General features: G+C 36.2%; 1 protein-coding gene across 1 annotated transcript in view; it reads left to right on the top strand.

Moving 5' to 3' along the window:
• SMC6 (structural maintenance of chromosomes 6) overlaps positions 1-18,395 on the top strand; it is a 75,315-nt gene that overhangs the window by 33,529 nt on the left and 23,391 nt on the right. Inside the window, exons 7-17 of the mRNA XM_020910120.2 lie at positions 618-698; positions 1,406-1,507; positions 5,219-5,338; positions 5,440-5,538; positions 8,687-8,833; positions 9,248-9,336; positions 10,016-10,180; positions 10,576-10,754; positions 12,104-12,308; positions 15,151-15,265; positions 16,376-16,536. Coding sequence (XP_020765779.2) covers positions 618-698; positions 1,406-1,507; positions 5,219-5,338; positions 5,440-5,538; positions 8,687-8,833; positions 9,248-9,336; positions 10,016-10,180; positions 10,576-10,754; positions 12,104-12,308; positions 15,151-15,265; positions 16,376-16,536 — 1,463 coding nt within the window. The remainder of the gene's footprint in view (positions 1-617; positions 699-1,405; positions 1,508-5,218; positions 5,339-5,439; positions 5,539-8,686; positions 8,834-9,247; positions 9,337-10,015; positions 10,181-10,575; positions 10,755-12,103; positions 12,309-15,150; positions 15,266-16,375; positions 16,537-18,395) is intronic.

Genomic DNA, 18,395 nt, shown 5'->3' on the forward strand with positions numbered 1-18,395 from the left:
AAATCTGAAGAACTGCTATACAAAAAAACAAACAATACTTGTCATTTTAGTTCTGATGAGAAGTAACGGAGTCGGACTTTTTGTATTTAGTTGGAGGGAGGTAATTAACTTGCCTGAGATTACATAGAATGTTCAGACAGAGCCAAATAAGAGCCCATGTCAGCTACTTACCTGCTAGAGAACTTCCAACTGTGTAATCTGATGGTTAACCAGTAGCAAAGGAGTGGTATCTATAAAACAGGTGGAAGGAATGAAAACTTTCTAATAAAAACACTTTTTTAGAAAGTTCTTATGCCTTTATATAATGGGAGAATATTTAATTTTGGCTGTAGTATTTAATTGGAGGGTAATTGTTTTACAGTGTTGTATTGGTTTCTGCCATACATCAACATGAATCAGCCATAGGTGTAGTATTTGTTTCACTACCATGAAATTTTGAAATAGTTTCTTTTCATTAAAAGTTTATAAGATTTTCTTTTTGTGTATTTAATGCTCTAACCTCTGGCTAGTACCTAGCCTTCCTGATGGCAGCATCTTGTAATGGATATCTTAGTTCAATTCTCTTTAAGACATTAAAATGAAATATTTAAAGATAATCTTTTGTTTGTTTGTTTCAGGTAGATAATCCGGTTTCTGTTTTAACACAAGAGATGAGCAAGCAGTTCTTGCAATCTAAAAATGAGGGAGACAAGTACAAAGTAAGAAGCACCGAAATAAACATATACCTACCCAAAAAACAATGCATTTATAAATTAAGCGTATATACTGAACATTAATCTTGGTCACATAGTAAACATCAAGTTTTTTTTAAGCCATTATTTAAAGTAATATTGTATGACTAATGTAGAAAATTAAGTAAGGTGGAAGTATAATTTTACTGATAAATCCTTGCTATAACTTTTTTGGCTTTTAATTCTGAAAGAGTGAATTCTAAAACTTATATTTGTAGAAATAGAAAGGAATGAGTGACCATACATACATAATAACTTTTGAACATTAGATTATTTAGCACTCTTTAAAAAGCCAACAAAATATATGACTACTACTATACCTTGCAGTGTGACTTGAATGGTTTTGGTGTTTTCTATGCTAAAAAATTATGATGCATTGAGATCAAGGATACAAATGTTTTCTCTGTTTTCACATTTGCTTAAAGAATGGAAGAACAGTGAAAATGAGAAGAATGGTATTACCTTCACACCAGATGAGTTTTCTTTCACAAGGCTTTAAGAAATTTTGCAAGTAAACGTGTATGTTTGAATATAGCAGTTTAAGTAAATTTGGAGTTTGAAATAAAATGTATTCTTTCGTGTTTGTGTTTAGTTTTCAGAGACCAAATTCTTTTTTTTTTCATAGTTACATGGAAGTTTACAAACTCCTAATTATGTTTTTCTTGTTTATTTAGTTCTTTATGAAAGCAACCCAACTTGAACAAATGAAGGAAGACTATTCATACATTATGGAAACAAAGGAAAGAACCAAAGAGCAGATAAATCAAGGAGAAGAGGTTTGTAAGCACTTAATGCAGTTGTTTTTTGAAATCAGTCAAATTCTTATACCAGGTAAATGATATTGTAAAATTATACACTGATGTATCTATATATGTGTACCTATATAAAAATAGTAACATTTTTGTGTGTTTTTTACCTTCAGGGTATTTATTAGCCTTTGCTTTTTTTGTTTTATAATAATGGGTATGTCCATATCTTAATCATAGACTGGAGGGCAGTGCAGTATCTAACCTACTTATCCCTTGCTGTGTGTCTAGTTGCTTCCGTAATAACGTGTCACTAATTCCCACTGGGCAGTAGTTTAAAAACTGTATTTCTTTTGATGGGAAAATAAGCAGGAGCCTCAAGCTGGTATTTAACATAATATGCATTTATAATTATAGATGACTCTTCATTACATGTGAATTAATGTAAATGTGAACATTCTTTAAGCGCCTTATGTTTCAGCTGTTTATCCAGTACTTTAAGTCCCAGCAGTTTTTCCGTGATTCTGTATCTTGTTCTTTTGTCATTTAATCAGTTTTATGCAGTCGGTTGCTTTCAACAACTTCATAGTAAGTTCTTTTGAGACAGAATTTTATTAATGATTGACCCAAGTTAAATTTATTAGATGTTACACTGACCTTTTTACTTCAAATTTTTGAGGAATGCATATTTAAAATTGGGTTTATAGTTATATGGTTCACCAAGTGAAAACTGATAAAGTCAAGATGAGTATATTTATTTTTATGCCTACATTATTGCTTCAAACCTGAGGTATGTGATACTGTGTGCAAGGAGGTGCTATAAGCCATAGAATTGATTTAGCACATGTTCTTTGAATATCAGTGTTATTACTGGGGAAAGGAAATGGATAGTCAGACAAATATGCATAGTATATATTAACATCTATTATTTTAAAAACAATAGATCAGGACTTTGAAGAAATTTGTTTGCTTTAAATAGCTTGATGTTTAAATACCCACTTTTCTTCACGGTATACTTTGTCGTCAGCAATTGAAAATAATTTGTTTATGAAGTTTTAAGAATTATGTCCCTGTATCATGTAGCTGAGTTTCTTATGTATAATATGCACTTTGTAAGAAGTTTTTTTCTGACTAATTAAATGTACTAGATTCTCGAAATAAACCCTGGATCAGCCTTTAAGTAGAATGTGACCTAATGCAACATTGTAAATCAGCTATACTTCAATAAAAATTTAAAAAAAAAAAGCGATCAGGAAAGGATTCAGTGGGAGATACAAATAAAAATAAGTCATAGAAAAGAAATAGAACATGAAGATTAGAAACTGGAAGTCATTCAGCCATCAAATACCGAGTTCCCACCGCATGCCTTCTAGCATTGTGCTTTGTCCGCGGCCATGTAATGGTAAATACGTAACAAGATTCTTGAGGTCATGTACCTAACTATGCAGCATAAAGCACATGGTAAATAACTGAGCATGGTGAGTGCTCCTAGAGGAGTTAAAGATTAGTTTTAATAGGTTACTTGCAACAGGGGGCAAGTCAGGGGCAGTGGGAGGGGTGTAGTTATTAAGTAAGTAATGCCTCAGGTAAAAAGTGAACGGTGAGTAATAACAAAGGATGGTGAGAGTGAGGAATTGTGTTCCAGGAGATAAGCACAGATGGAGTTTTGGGCAAGAGAGCATGTGGTGTTTTTAAAAAGCTGAAGGAATTCTACGTTGTCTAGAGTGAAGAACACAAGAATGAGAGTTAAAAGGCTAGGTTGTGGAAGAGCTTTGAAACTTAAAGGCAGTACAGCACATGGAAGTGGATGGCTTGATTGAATATATATTTTCAGTAGATCACTCTGCTACAGAAGAGAGTGAACTGCTCTAAGGAGAGAATATACATAGATCAATAAAGAAGGTATTATTGTCCAAACAGATGATGACGATAAGGTAAGTTAGAGTAGTGGCCATGGTAATATGGAAAAGAGCTTTGAAATGGTCTGGGCTAATGTTACATGGAGCATGGAGGGTAGTGATGAAAACAAAAGCCAGATTTGTGGGGCTGAAAAGCAGGTAGAATGGAGGAACTGGAGATAATTTTCATGAAACTTAGATGTAAAGGGGAAACCACTTTTAGAGAAAAAGGTGGTGCCTTGGGGTGAATATTGCTGGGTTTGTTTGTAAATGGAAAAGATAAAAATTTAAATGTGATCCTGGAAAGGAGTCAATGAAAAGGAATAAGTGGGAAAAAGGTGAAAAGATGGGATAAAGACTCAACTAATTTAGACCTCCTGAGAAGGCATATGAGGAAAACAATGGAAACAGTGAGAGACTTTATTTTTTGGACTCCAGAATCACTGCAGATGGTGACGGCAACCAAGAAATTAAAAGACACTTGCTCCTTGGAAGAAAAGCTATGACCAACCTAGACAGCATATTAAAAAGCAGAGACATTACTTTGCCAACAAAGGTCCATCTAGTCAAAGCTATGGTTTTTCCAGTAGTCATGTATGGATGTGAGAGTTGGACTATAAAGAAAGCTAAGTGCTGAAGAATTGATGCTTTTGAACTGTGGTGTTGGAGAAGACTCTTGAGAGTCCCTTGGACTGCAAGGAGATCCAACCAGTCCATCCTAAAGGAGATCAGTCCTGGATGTTCATTGGAAGGACTGATGCTGAAGCTGAAACTCTAATCCTTTGGCCACCTGATGTGAAGAACCAACTCATTTGAAAAGACCCTGATGCTGGGAAAGATTGAAGGCAGGAGGAGAAGGGGACAACAGAGGATGAGATGGTTGGATGGCATCACCAACATGATGAACATGAGTTTGAGTAGGCTCCGGGAGTTGGTGATGGACAGGGAGGCCTGACGTGGTGCTGTCCATGGGGTCACAAAGAGTCGGACATGACTGAGCGACTGAACTGAACTGAGAAGGCAGAAGAGGGAGTGGTCAGGATCCAAATAAGAGGTGGGGACTGGGCTTCCTTTTTAGCTGGAGGAAAAGACTGCTTTTCAGTTTACATATCAGGTTGTTGAAAGCTGTAAGAACCCGCTTTCTGCAGCTTCTGGATTCTGTGAAAATAGGCGTCAGGGAGGAGTGAGGGATTAGGGTGGCAGGTGTATGAGGTCTGGGGAGCGCGATAATGGATCGGAATAATCCTGAAGAGTGGGAAAGTGACTGGGGTAGAGCAACACCCAAGATCCACAGGAAGTCCCTCTTTGAACACAGAAGCTGAATGGAGAAGAGAGACTCTCTAGTCAGGTGTGCAGCTTTAGAAGCTGTTCATATACCACTGTAGTTAGTTTTTGCTTGATAATTTTATTGATTAATTATTGAGAGAAAACTTTGATGAGAAAAAATACAACATTTGATTTTTAGAAATAAATTCCTTTTGACCTTTCCAGTAGCATTAAAATGGATCTAGTGGTATACTTCACCCAGTCTGTCTCTCAGATAGGGAATTGAGAGAAAATGAGAAAACTGAGTTTTTGTGTGACCTTGAAACATTTATTCCTTCATTCTTCCTCATTTGAAGACTAGCCATTTTTAGAGTGCAGAAATTAACGAAACTATTGCATGTAGTATACGTATACCAAAGAAATGAAAATATTTTTATTTCTGCTCTAATTAAAGAAGTAATTGCCTAGCAGATCTTTTTCAGTACTTGTTTAGGCAATGTGTTCAAAAGAAATATATTGACAGAAAGTCCGTCTTTTCAGTGTTAGTAAGAAATATATTCTTTTTTTTTTTTTAAAGCGACTTAGTGAACTAAAGCGCCAGTGTTTGGAGAAAGAAGAACGTTTTCAAAATATTGCTGGCTTAAGTACAATGAAGACCAACCTGGAATACCTGAAACATGAAATGGCTTGGGCAGTGGTAATTTCACCTAATTACTTATTCACACATATTTGTAATATGCAGAATATACTTGGTTATAGTTAGTCTTACATGTGATTTGCTGTATAATTTCTTTTTAGGTCAATGAAATTGAAAAGCAATTGAATGCTATCAGAGATAACATCAAAATTGGAGAAGATCGTGCTGCTAGACTTGAGAGGAAAACAGAAGAGCAGCAGGTGATTACACTTTTTTCTGCAGAGGTAGAAGTTGGTTGAGTGGTAAATAAAGGAGTGATTTTCTGTTGAGGGTCCACATGGACCTTTGGACCATGAACAGACCCACTTTTATATTTACCTTTCCATTCTCTCCTCTTTTTAAAAGTTATGTTTACACAATTCTGGAGGTTTTTTTTGCTTGTTTATTTATTTGACTGCACTGGGTCTTAGTTGTGGCGCCCAGGATCTTCGTCTCGCCGTGTGGGATCTTTTCCGCGCAGCACACGGACTCTCTCGCTGTGGCACCCAGGCTCAGTAGTGTGGCGCACAGGCTTAGCTATTCGTGACATGTGGGATCTTAGTTCCCTGACCAGGGATTGAACTTGTGTCCCATGAATTGCAAGGCAGATTCTTTCCCACTGGCCACCAGGAAAGTCCCTTTCCATTCTCTTTTAACAGCTTTACTGAGATATAGTTCATATACTGTACAGTCCACCCATTTAAAATTTACAGTTCAGTGGGTTTTTTTTTTTTTTTTTTATGTTCACAAGGTTTTATAGCGACCACTGTGGAATCCTCTGCTGTCTTGCCAGAGATAGATCTAACCTTGCTTTATAGGCGCTCCCATGTACTCAGGGTGACTGACTTACATATCACTATTTTGCTCTACTTAGCTTATGAACTTCCGGCTGCCAGTCTTGGGTTGTACTACAGCTTGCTTTTTCCTGTCTACCCCTAAGATAAGCAGATAAGTGTTTTTCCTTTTAAGAGCTATAGCATTAATCCATGAAAGGTAATAGAGGAATGTGTAAAAGTAACAGAAATGGTGAAGGCAGTACATTTACTTAGTGATCTCTGGGCTGAATTTCTTATTCCTCTTCAGTCAGTGAATGGAAATTCAACCTCACCCACCTCTCTCACTTTACTTTTTTTCATTTCTGAGAGAATATTCTGAAATTTTCACTCAGTTTTTCTCAGCTTCGTTTCATAGCTTGTCATTGGGGAAGACCTTGTTGGTTTCCTCTTTAGATATTTTCCCAGTCTAAAAGTGAAATCAGTTTTAGTAATAAATGCTCAGTGTTTTTTCAAATGAAGAAAGGAGAATCTTGAGGCTGGGTGATCCTTAGTTCTGTAGGTATTTGCTCTACTTGAGTATTTAAGTATTATACTGTGTAGTAAGTGGTAAATTTCAGGAGAGTATGAATTGTCTTAATTTATATTTATATTCTTCCCACCATGTCTTACATAAAAACCTTTTGTATAGTATATACTTGTTTATAGATTATATCATAATTATTGAAGAGAAGGCTTCTGAAAAAATAGTATCTAAAGCAGACTTTAAATTTGTACTCACCTAATTTAAAACTGAAAATAGATGGATTTTGTTTAGTTTGTATAACACCTGAACAACTTCAATTATTATGAAAAACATACATATTGTACTGCTGATATCTTCATAATAAAAATACAGTTATTCTATATAATGTTTCCTAAATGTCTTACATAGTGACAATCCCTAATCTATATCTCCTATTCAGACTTTTATCCTGAGCACTTAATTCAAATATGTGTCTTCCCATCTTTACCTGCATGTTCCAGACACTTCAAACTTAGCATGTTTAGTTGAATAGCTATAACAGATACTTTATAGCCCACAAAGCCTGAAGGATATACTGTCTGGCTCTTTCTAGAAAAACCTTTGCTACTTTCTAATCGGAAACATTTTGATTACTCTTTTAAGTTTCAGCTTAAATGCTGCTTTGAAAGCATTCCTGACTTTTTCTGACAGACCTGTAAGTTCTTTCTGTGTGCTTTCACTATTATAAATATACATACCCTACTGAAGCATTATTGCATCCAAACTGTATAATCCTCTTGCATGGTTGTTTCTCTGCTAAATTGTATGTCTCCCTTTACATTTACTAAATGTGAATTTAAAATTAAAATATGTTTTAGAATATTAGAGAAATGCAAATCAAAACTATGACGTATCACCTCATGCTGGTCAGATTGGCCATCGTCAGAAAATCTACAAATAATAAGTGGTGGAAGAAGGTGTGGAGAAAAGGGAACCCCCCTGTTAACACTGTTGACAGGAATATAGACTCTTTCAGCCACTTGGAAGACAGTGAAGTTTCTTAAAAAACTAAAGATAGAGTTGCCATATGATCTAGGAATCCTACTCCTAGGCATATATCCAGAAAAAACAGATGCACCCCAGTATTCATAGCGCTATTTATAATAGCCAAAATATGCAAGCAACCTAAGTGTTTATCAACAGGTGAATGGATAAAGAAGTAGTATGTATATACAGTGGAATATTACTCAGGCATAAAAAAGAATGAGATACTGCTGTATATACAGTGGAATATTACTCAGGCATAAAAAAGAATGAGATACTGCCATTTGCAGCAACATGGATGGACCTAGAGAATATCATACTGTAAGTGAACTAAGATAGACAAATGTTATATGATATCACTTATATGTGGAATCTTAAAAAAAGAAGCAATACAAATGAACTTAATTTACAAAACAGAAACACCTCATAGATATAGGAGACATGGAAAACAAATTTATGATTATCAGAGGGGCAAAGGAGGGGCAAAAGTAAATTATGACTGTGAGATTAACATATACATACTATATAAAATAGATAAGCAAGAAGGACTTACTATGTAGCATGTATGTGTGTGCTCACTCAGTTATGTCCGACGCAAGAATACTGGAGCATTTCCATTGCCATCTCGTACTTCAGGGGCTCTTCCCAACACAGGGATCAAACCTGTGTCTGTTATACCTCCTGCCTTGGTGGGAAGATTGATTATTGCTGGGCCACCTGGGAAGCCCACTGTATAGCATAAGGAACCTATATTTAATATCTCGTAATAACCTATAGTGGAAAAAACTTGAGAATGAATATGTATATGTATATTTGAATCACTTTAGTGTACACCTAAAACTAATACAATATTGTAAATCAACTATACTTCAATAAAAATATATATGTTTTTTGGCATCTTATATAGGTTATCTAATTACTGTCTCGAGTTTAGTTAAAGCAAAATTAAGTTTATTTGAAATGTGAACCATGTATAATTATTTTTTTAATTTTTCTGTTTATTAAAGAAAAATAAAATGTATTCCAACAATGTTAATTTTCTTAAAGGTCAGACTTAATGAAGCAGAAAAAAAATACAAAGACATTCAAGATAAACTAGAAAAGATTAGTCAAGAGACAAACGCACGAGCTCCAGAATGTATGGCACTGAAAGCAGATCTTACTTCTAAGAAAAGGGCCTATAATGAAGCTGAGGTGAGAGAAAAACTTTCACATCAAACGTAAACACTGCTCCTCTGTCCATGGAATTCTCCAAGCAAGAATAGTGGAGTGGGTAGCCATTCCCTTCTCCAGGGGATCTTCCCAACCCAGAGATTGAACCTGAGTCTCCTGCATTCCAGGTGAACTCTTTACTGAGCCACCAGGGAAGCCCATTAAAAACTTCATCTATCAAATATCAATAGTTTGTTTTTAAAAGTAGAGGTTTTGTAAATATGTTGATTTTGGGCTTTAAAAAAATGTTACGATTTCATGTGGCCATATATGTACTTCGTTTTAAGTATATATTTCTGTGTATATTCAATCTTTGATTTGACCATTTGGCAAAAGTGGACTTGAACAGGGTATTTGTTTTTTCATTTTACTAAAGTGTGTCTGATTTTTTGTTAGGTTTTGTATAATCGTTCCCTAAATGAGTATAAAGCATTAAAGAAAGATGATGAGCAGCTTTGCAAAAGAATTGAAGAACTGAGAAAAAGGTAAGATAGTTACTTTGCAATTTTAATTTTTACCTCGTTTTGTAGTAAAGTAATCCAAGTGAAATGGAGTGTTTTATTTTCTGTTTTTTTAAATTTTTTATTTCGTATTGGGGTATAGTCAATTCGGGTTTCCTGGTGGCTCAGACAGTAAAGAATCTGCCTGCAGTGTAGGAGACCTGGGTTTGATCCCCTGTTCAGGAAGATCCCCTGGAGAGGGGTTCGGCTACCTACTCCAGTATTCTTGCCCGGAGAACTCTATGGACAGGGGAGCCTGACGGGCTACAGTCAGTGGGGCCACAGAGTCGGACACAACTGAGCAACTTGACGCGCACACATAGATAGACACGTGGTGCATTAACAGTTATGATAGTTCCATGTGAGCAGTAAAGGGACTCAACCATATGTATACATGTATAGCTTTCCTCCCTAAACTCCCCTCTCACCCAGTCTACCACATGACATTGAGCAGAGTTCCCATTTACTTTCCAGTAGGTCCTGGTTGGTTATCCATTTTAAATATAACAGTGTGTACATGTCCTTCCCAAACTCCCTGTTTCTTCCCCCCAGCAGCCGTAAGTTTTCTGTACTACTGCTGGAGGAATTTTATTACATTGCTTTATGTTTTTTAAAATGTTAGGTTTTTAACTTAATATTTCCACTTTGGATTATTTACTCTTAGTGCCGATCAGTCTTTGGAACCTGAACGGTTGGAAAGGCAAAAAAAAATATCTTGGTTAAAAGAGAGAGTAAAGGCCTTACAAGATCAAGAAAGTTCAGTCAATCAAGAGATTGAACAATTTCAGCAAGCCATAGAAAAAGACAAAGAAGAACATACCAGGATTAAGTAAGTGTCCACATCCTTGTGTTTTTTCAGTTATTTGAAAATCATGTAATTTTCTTCTTTATGAAAATAAAATACTTGATTTTTATTTTGTTCTTCCTCATAATAAAGTATCTTTCAAAATCACTTTCCTAATAAAACTTCCTAATTAAACTTGTAGAATTGGACAATTTCTGGGTTTTCTTGTTTTTGTCACTTGCATTATTGTTATTTTCATGCTAAGTTTTGAGGTCTTCTGACTTTTTTCTTGGTAACACAATTGTTTTCAAATAAAGAATCTGCTTTTAGTTCTTAGGGTAACTGTGTCATTTATTGGTATGCAGGTATTAGGGGAAAAGTCCAGATATTTCTGTATAACCTGTTAATGTACCTATTCTGTTTTTCCACGTGTATTTTAGGAGAGAAGAGTTAGATGTGAAGACTACACTGAACTTTAACCAGAGGCAACTGAAAGAATTGAAAGATAGTAAAACCGATCGACTCAAAAGATTTGGCCCTCACGTTCCAGCTCTTCTTGAAGCCATAGATGATGCCTACAGACGGGGGCACTTTACCTATAAACCTGTAGGCCCATTAGGTATTTGTCACCAGTTAGTCAGGATATCATAAAAATTAGAAGTATATTTTTATTTTCAGGAAGGAGTCTGTTGAATATAATTTACCATGTAGTTACGTGTAGACTGTACACATTCTAAGAAATAATGATAAAATCACTTCAAGCTTTGTAACTTTCCTCTTATATCTTTTAAGCACAAAAGAATCAAAAAAGAACTTAGGAAAAGGAAAAGTAGCTATAGAGTTAATCTGGTTCTGATTTTTTTCCTGAATGAATAAATCAATGAACTAATTTGCATGTAATTGATTAGTAGAAAGTTTCTATTTAGGTTGGACAACATTATTTTTGAGTTCTCTTTCAAGTATAAATCTGGAGTTATTTAACTATCCTCATATGTACATGAGAAAAAAAATCAATTGAGGGACTTGCCTGTTGGTCCAGTGGTTAAGACTTTACCTTCCTGTACAGGGCTGTGGGTTCAATCCCTGGGTGGGGAACTAAGATCACACATAAATCATGGCCAAAAAAACAAAACATAAAATAGAAGTAATGTTGTAATAAACTCAATAAAAATTTTAAAAATAGTCCACATCAAAAAAATCTTTATTAAAAAATACATTGAGTTTTGAGGAGTTATATTTAATTCTGTACATCATTAGGTGAAAATGATGGTATAGATACATTTTTAGTACAGTATTATATACTGCATTAAGTATTGTAGTAATCTCTCTTCATTTAAATGATGTGTGTGTACCTCTATACCAGGATCCATTTCAATAAGTGAGGTATTTTTTTCCCTCTCTAAATCTAAAATTTCACTATTAATCAGTTTTGCATTAAATAGTAGCATCTATAACCCTTTTGGCTTGGTTTTCAAAACCATTCAGAGGCTGAATTAGTATACACAAAGGAAGAACACTGTTGTTTTACATTAGAGCAAGACAGCTTTTCATAGGATTCTGTGCTTCTTCCCCAGTGTATCCAGTGGGATGAGGGTATTTCCCATTTGATTAAAATAAGATCTGTAATATCATTTAAATTGCTTAGTATGAAAATATTGTAAAGTCATCTATGAACTATTATACAAAGATAGTAGTTTCCCTGGTGGCTCAGTTGGTAAAGAGTCTGCCTGCCATGTGGGAGACCCGGGTTCAGTCCCTGGGTTGGGAAGATCCCCTGGAGAAGGAAATGGCAACCCACTTCAGTATTCTTACCTGGAGAATTGCATGGACAGAGAAGCCTGGCAGTCTACAATCCATGGGGTCACAAAGAGTTGGACATGACTGAGTGACTATCACTTCATACAAAGATAGTTACATTAATATTTCAAGTGTTTAATGGGCATTTTAATAACTTTCTCTCATTTTTAGGAGCTTGCATTCATCTTCGGGACCCTGAGCTTGCTTTGGCTATTGAATCTTGCTTAAAAGGACTTCTGCAAGCCTACTGTTGCCATAACCATGCCGATGAAAGAGTGCTTCAGGCACTGATGAAAAAGTTTTATTCACCAGGGACCTCACGGCCACAGATAATAGTTTCTGAGTTTCGGAATGAGATGTATGATGTAAGACACAGGTAAGGCATCAGTAATTGTTTAAAAACTGTTCTGGTTTTGTTTAGTCATGTACTAGCTCAGAAAGAATTAGAACATTTTTAATGTTAACCATGTCTACACTACTGATCTGTAAAAATTCCATCAGCTACATCTTTAATTTGAATCTAGGCATTGGAGATACATAGATTGATAAATGATAGATTCTCCCTGGCTTTGAGGTCCTTACACGAGGTCTGTTGTGGGAGACATACCAGGATATAGACCTTGTGTGACTTAGAAATTGTACTGAAGAGGGAAGTGGTGCATACCTGTCCACGTTAAAAAGGAGTGTGTACGGCAGAGCTGTGGCACTTATTGCTCACAGTTCAACTCGAGGTGGTTTACAGAATCCATAAAGAGCTGTGGTTGTTTTCTTTGATCTTTGATTGTTTTCTTTGACGCTAACAAACCTCAAGGGTACCATACCCAAACTGGCCTCTTTGTTAGTTGCTAGCCAGCTAACAATTTACTCTTTTACACACACACACACACACACACACGTATATATGATATATATATAAGGTGTATCTTCCTACATATATATATATTCCTCTGTATATATATTTTCCTATTACTAGATTACATTTTTAAATTTTTTGTCCTCTCCCACTCCATTTTTTTCTAATGAATCCAATTTTTTCTTCTTTCAATTAAGTCTTCTTATATTTGGAGACATGAAAAATGCCCTTGTTTTTAAGCATGTTTTTTCCATATTTAATTTGATTGTGGTATTTTTCCTTTTATTAGGCTTTAGCAATCATGTTTTATTAAGATTTCTTCTAAGCTTAATTAGGATTATCAAAGCATTTTGTCCTGTAATTGCTCCTACCACTGAGGCTTGTCGCGCTTGCCTGGAATTTGATGTGTGGTTTTTCCTTTGTCCCCATCCTCTTTAGGCGTCTCCATTTTGTTGTTGCGTGAGCCTGTTTCGTACTTGTCCTTTCCTTGTCTCATGAGTGACCTGTTATTGCTACTATTCCTTCCTACTTCTGGTTCTCCTATACTGGTTTTACCACATGTCAGCAGGCAACTGATTGTGATATAAATTAAATACGAAGTACATCCCAGGGCAGTAGAGCTCAAGGAAGGGGTGGCTGTGACTGAGAGCTTTGGAGCTGGTAGGAGCAGGCCCATCCAGCAATGGCACATGCCTCCTTGAAGGTACTTGCTCCTCCCCAGCATAGAGCCTGTGCTCTCAGTGGACTGGCCAAAGTCTATGTTTTACTGCAGTCCCCTTCCACATCCCCTCCCTCTCAGACTCCTGCTCCCCTCCTTCCTTGCGTTGTTTCACTGACAAGGTTTGACATTTCTACAGCGCCCACCCCCTGTTCTGTCTTTGTTTTTACTTCCGCTTGAGCTCTGTCCTAAGGTTACTCTCCTGTTTCTCTGCCTCATTTTACAGGAAAGACTCCTCAGAAGAGTTGTCTCTGTCACTCATTTCTGTCTTCCTCTTCTTTCTTGAACCTTACCAGTCAAGCTTGTAGAACTTCATCACATCCCAGAACAGCTCTTGTCTAGGCACCAGCGAGCCTTGCTTGGCTTGGTCCTGGAGTCCTTCCTTCCTACTCACTGGCTTGACTTATCAGCAGTATTTGTCGAAGTGTGTTCTCACCCTCTTCAGGCCTCACTGCGACCTCTCGGGCTTCTGTGATCTGTCCTCTTGCCTTCTGTCCTGTCCTAGTGTCTGGACACACTAGCCACACTGCTTGTCCGCTGCATACCAACCTCCTGGCTTCTCCAACAACCGTTTTCAGGGTCTTTGCAAATGCTGCTCCTTTGGCATGAAATGCTCTTCAGGGTGCTAATGTGACTCCCATCCCCTTAGGTGTCTCCTCATTGTTATCCTAATAAGGCTTTTCCTGACCTTTTCTGTGTGAAAAAGTACTTTTTCTCACTTTTCTCTCTCCCTTCAATAGACTGTAAGATTTATGGGGAGAAGTATATATAGTCTGTTTTGTTCCTATCTCCTCATCCTCTGAACAGCATTTGGCACATAGTAGGTGCTCAGAAAGTACATTTTGAATTAATAACTAAGTGGAAAACATAAACACACACACACACACACACACACACAGATATTTCTTTTTGGAATTCTATAGCTAAGCATTATGAATGCCATTGCCATTTCCCCATGTCTTTTAATTAATTGACTTTTATGTTTGTGTGGTAGCAGTGTAGGACTTAAGAAAATTGTAATAGTTAGTTACAGTGGGCAATAGAATATAATGATTAAGAATCTGGGTTCTAGAGCTGAGCTGCCTGGTTTAAATCCTAGCCTGACTTCTAAGTTAGCTTTAGGACATCAGGGAACTTGCTAAACTCTCTGAAGCTTCCTCACTTGAAAAAAAAGTAGAATAATATTACCTATCTCATATAGTTGTTCTGAGAATTAAATAAGCCAGCACAGTCAGTCGTCCTTTGGTATCCACAGGGCATTGATTCCAGTGCCCTCTGTTGGTACCAGAATCTGCAGATGCTCGTGTCCCATAGTCGGCCCTCTGTAGCCACAGTTCCTGATTCAGACAAGCATGGATACTGCAGGACCTTCTGTATTCATTGAAAAAGAATCCACGTATAAGTGGGCACATGCAGTTCAAACCTGTGTTGTTCAAGGATCAGCTGTACTTAGAATATACTTAGAACAGTGCCTAGTATTATATGAATATTTGCTAATAAGATAAAATTAAGCCTATTACAGATGTTTGCAAATGTCTTCCATGCCTTGTTATTATCCATCATCTCCTCAACCTATTTAAAATATATACCTAATATATATAATATTAAATTTGGGTAAGTTATTCCTTATATATTTTTGTCTCCTAGAGCTGCATATCATCCAGAGTTCCCAACAGTTCTGACAGCATTAGAAATAGATAATGCAGTTGTTGCAAATAGCCTGATTGACATGAGAAGCATAGAGACAGTGCTGCTAATCAAAGTAAGTCCAGATGCTTCCTGTGTTTTATATTATTTTTAAATTTCCTAAACTTAAATTGGTTATATCAGTTCAATTCAGTTCAGTTGCTCAATCATATCTGACTCTCTGTGACCCCATGAACATCAGCACACCAGGCCTGCCTGTCCATCACCAACTCCCAGAGTCCACCCAAACCCATGTCCATTGAGTCGGTGATGCCATCCAACCATGTCATCCTCTGTCATCCCCTTCTCCTGCCCTCAATCTTTTCCAGCATCAGGGTCTTTTCAAATGAGTCAGCTTTTTGCATCAGCTGACCAAGGTATTGGAGTTTCAGCTTCAGCATCAGTCCTTCCAATGAACACCCAGGACTGATCTCCTTTAGGATGGACTGGTTGGATCTCCTTGCAGTCCAAGGGACTCTCAAGAGTCTTCTCCAGCACCACAGTTCAAAAGCATCAATTCTTTGGTGCTCAGCTTTCTTCATAGTCCAACTCTCACATCCATACATGACCATTGGAAAAACCATAGCCTTGACTAAACAGACCTTGATGACAAAGTAATGTCTCTGCTTTTTAATATGCTGTCTAGGTTGGTCATAACTTTCCTTCCAAGGAATAAGTGTCTTTTAATTTCATGGCTGCAATAAACCTAATCCACCTTACTTCCTCTAGGAAGTAAAATATTAAATATTTCCAGGTTTTCCCTACATAATTCAGTGTACTAATCTTTTCTTGGAATTTGCTCTTTGCTCATCTTTTCTAGGGTGTAAAAGACATTTAGAAAAAAGTAAGATTTCATTTTTCTATGAAAAATAAGATTTCTAAGGTAAATATGTGAAAAGGTACTTAAGATTTTTTATTTTAATGGATAGCAGTATTAGAATTTAGAAATAATAAATATGTCAGTTTGTCATAGAACATTGTTTCCTATGTTTTTAAGACTTAGTTTAATTCTTTGAATATTGAAAGTTATTTTTTAAATTCTGTTTATCTTCATGGAATTATTTCATTTGAATGTTTAAACAAAAATACTTGAATCTTAAACTAGTGATAGGTAACATTTTGAAATTATATACAGTGGAAATGCTGTGGCATATTTTAAAAATGTATTTTCCCTCTTTTTTTTAAGAATAATTCTGTAGCTCGTGCAGTGATGCAATCCCAAAAGCCACCCAAGAATTGTAGAGAAGCTTTTACTGCTGATGGTGATCAAGTTTTTGCAGGACGTTATTATTCATCTGAATATACAAGACCTAAGTTTCTAAGCAGAGATGTGGATTCTGAAATAAGGTTGGTATGCAATGTAGCTTTATTGTATTATTCCCGCCCTTTCTTTTTGATTTATTCATTTTTGGCTGTGCTGGTTCTTCTTTGCTACACGTAGGCTTTCTGTAGTTGTGGCAAGAGAGCTACTTTCTAGCTGAGGGTGTGTGGACTTCTCATTGCAGTGGCTTCTTTTGTTGCAGAGCACGGCTCTATGGCGTATGGGCTTCAGTAGTTGTGGTCCACGAGCTTAGTTGCTCCACAGAAGGCGGGATCTTCCCAGATCAGGGATCAAAAACCGTGCATTGGCAGGTGGACTCTACCACTGAGCCATCAGGGAAGGCTCTGAACTTTCTTGTTTTTTTATTTTTTTAAACTGTTTCTCACATTAATGAACTTTATTGATTGAAAATACAATGTTATGTTCTCGCTTCGGCAGCACATATACTAAAATTGAAAATACAATGTTATTATGATACTTTGACCTGAACAAGTATAGTAGTTGTCTGATATTTGGAAGTTTAAAAAAAATTTACTGGTGTTTTTTAAATACAGAAAAACATAAAGTAAAACAAAACTATAATATAAAATATTATATAAAATATAAAGAAAAATAAATATAAATTAATAAATAAATATATACATAAATATAAAAATATAAAGAAAAACAAAAGTAACTCATAATCTGATTTCCTGACAGTCCCTATTGACATTTTAAAAATAATTAAAAGTAACACATGCACATGGTGAGGAAATTCAAACAGTCCAGAAATGTATGCATTGAAAAGTGAAGCTCTTTGCCTCCATCTCTCTTTCAAAAGGTAATAGTTTAACAGTTTCTTACGTATGTTTCCAGAATGGTTTATATAGTTGTACTTTCTTATATTTATTTCCAGAACGGTTTGAAATTGAGATATAATTCAAGGGTACAATTGAGAGATTTTCGTGCAGCCGTGACTTTTGTCTCATTACCAAGCATTTTTGTCACACCAGAAGGAAGACTCCTGCCGTGAGCAGTTGTTCCCACATTCCTCCTCAGCCTCAGCCTCTGGCAACCACTACTCTTTTTGAATTTGTCTTTATGGATTAGTTTACTCTGGATACTTCATATAAATGCAGTCATATAAAATGCATCCATTTGTGTCCAGCTTCTTCCACTTAGCCTAATGTTTCAAAGCTCGTCCATTTGTGCTGTATATAAGTATGCATGTGGTTTCTATGTCTTGCTTTTTGTCTCTCAGTATTATATCTTGGGCAGGGCTTCCCTGGTGGCTCAGTGGTAAAGAATCTGCCTGCAGTGCAGGAGACAGGGTTTTAATCCCTAGGTTGGGAAGATCCCCTGGAGTCAGAAATGGCAACCCACTCCAGTATTCTTTCCTGGGAAATCCCATTGACAGAGGAGCCTGGCGCGCTATAGTCCATGGCTTCGCAAAAGAGTCAGACGTGACTTAGTGACTAAACAACAATTATATCTTGGAGATTGTTCCATATCAGCACGTGTAAAGCTGCCCTGTGATATATGCTTGACCAGTTCCTGTTGATGGACAGAGACACTATCTGCAGTTTTCTCTTACTATAGCAGCGCTGCAGTGAGAATGCACATGTGTGTCTTGGCATACTTTTGAAAGTATGTGCATAGCTTAAATTCTAAATAGTGAAAATGCTGAGTCAAAGGATATGTGGATTTTAAAATAATTTAATAGTCATTGTCATTGTTTTATTAACATACAGTTTATGGCCCAGTTTTAAATATTTAATAGCATTAAATACTATTATTTTTAGTACTTAATGTTAAGTGAGCCTTAACATTTGTTAAAAGAAATAATTTAATATTTAAAATTTCTTTGATTTGCATAAATTGATCACTTAATAGCAGTTGCCAAATG

The sequence above is a fragment of the Odocoileus virginianus genome, chromosome 2 (genome assembly GCF_023699985.2).
Source record: "Odocoileus virginianus isolate 20LAN1187 ecotype Illinois chromosome 2, Ovbor_1.2, whole genome shotgun sequence".
Lineage (NCBI taxonomy): Eukaryota > Metazoa > Chordata > Mammalia > Artiodactyla > Cervidae > Odocoileus > Odocoileus virginianus.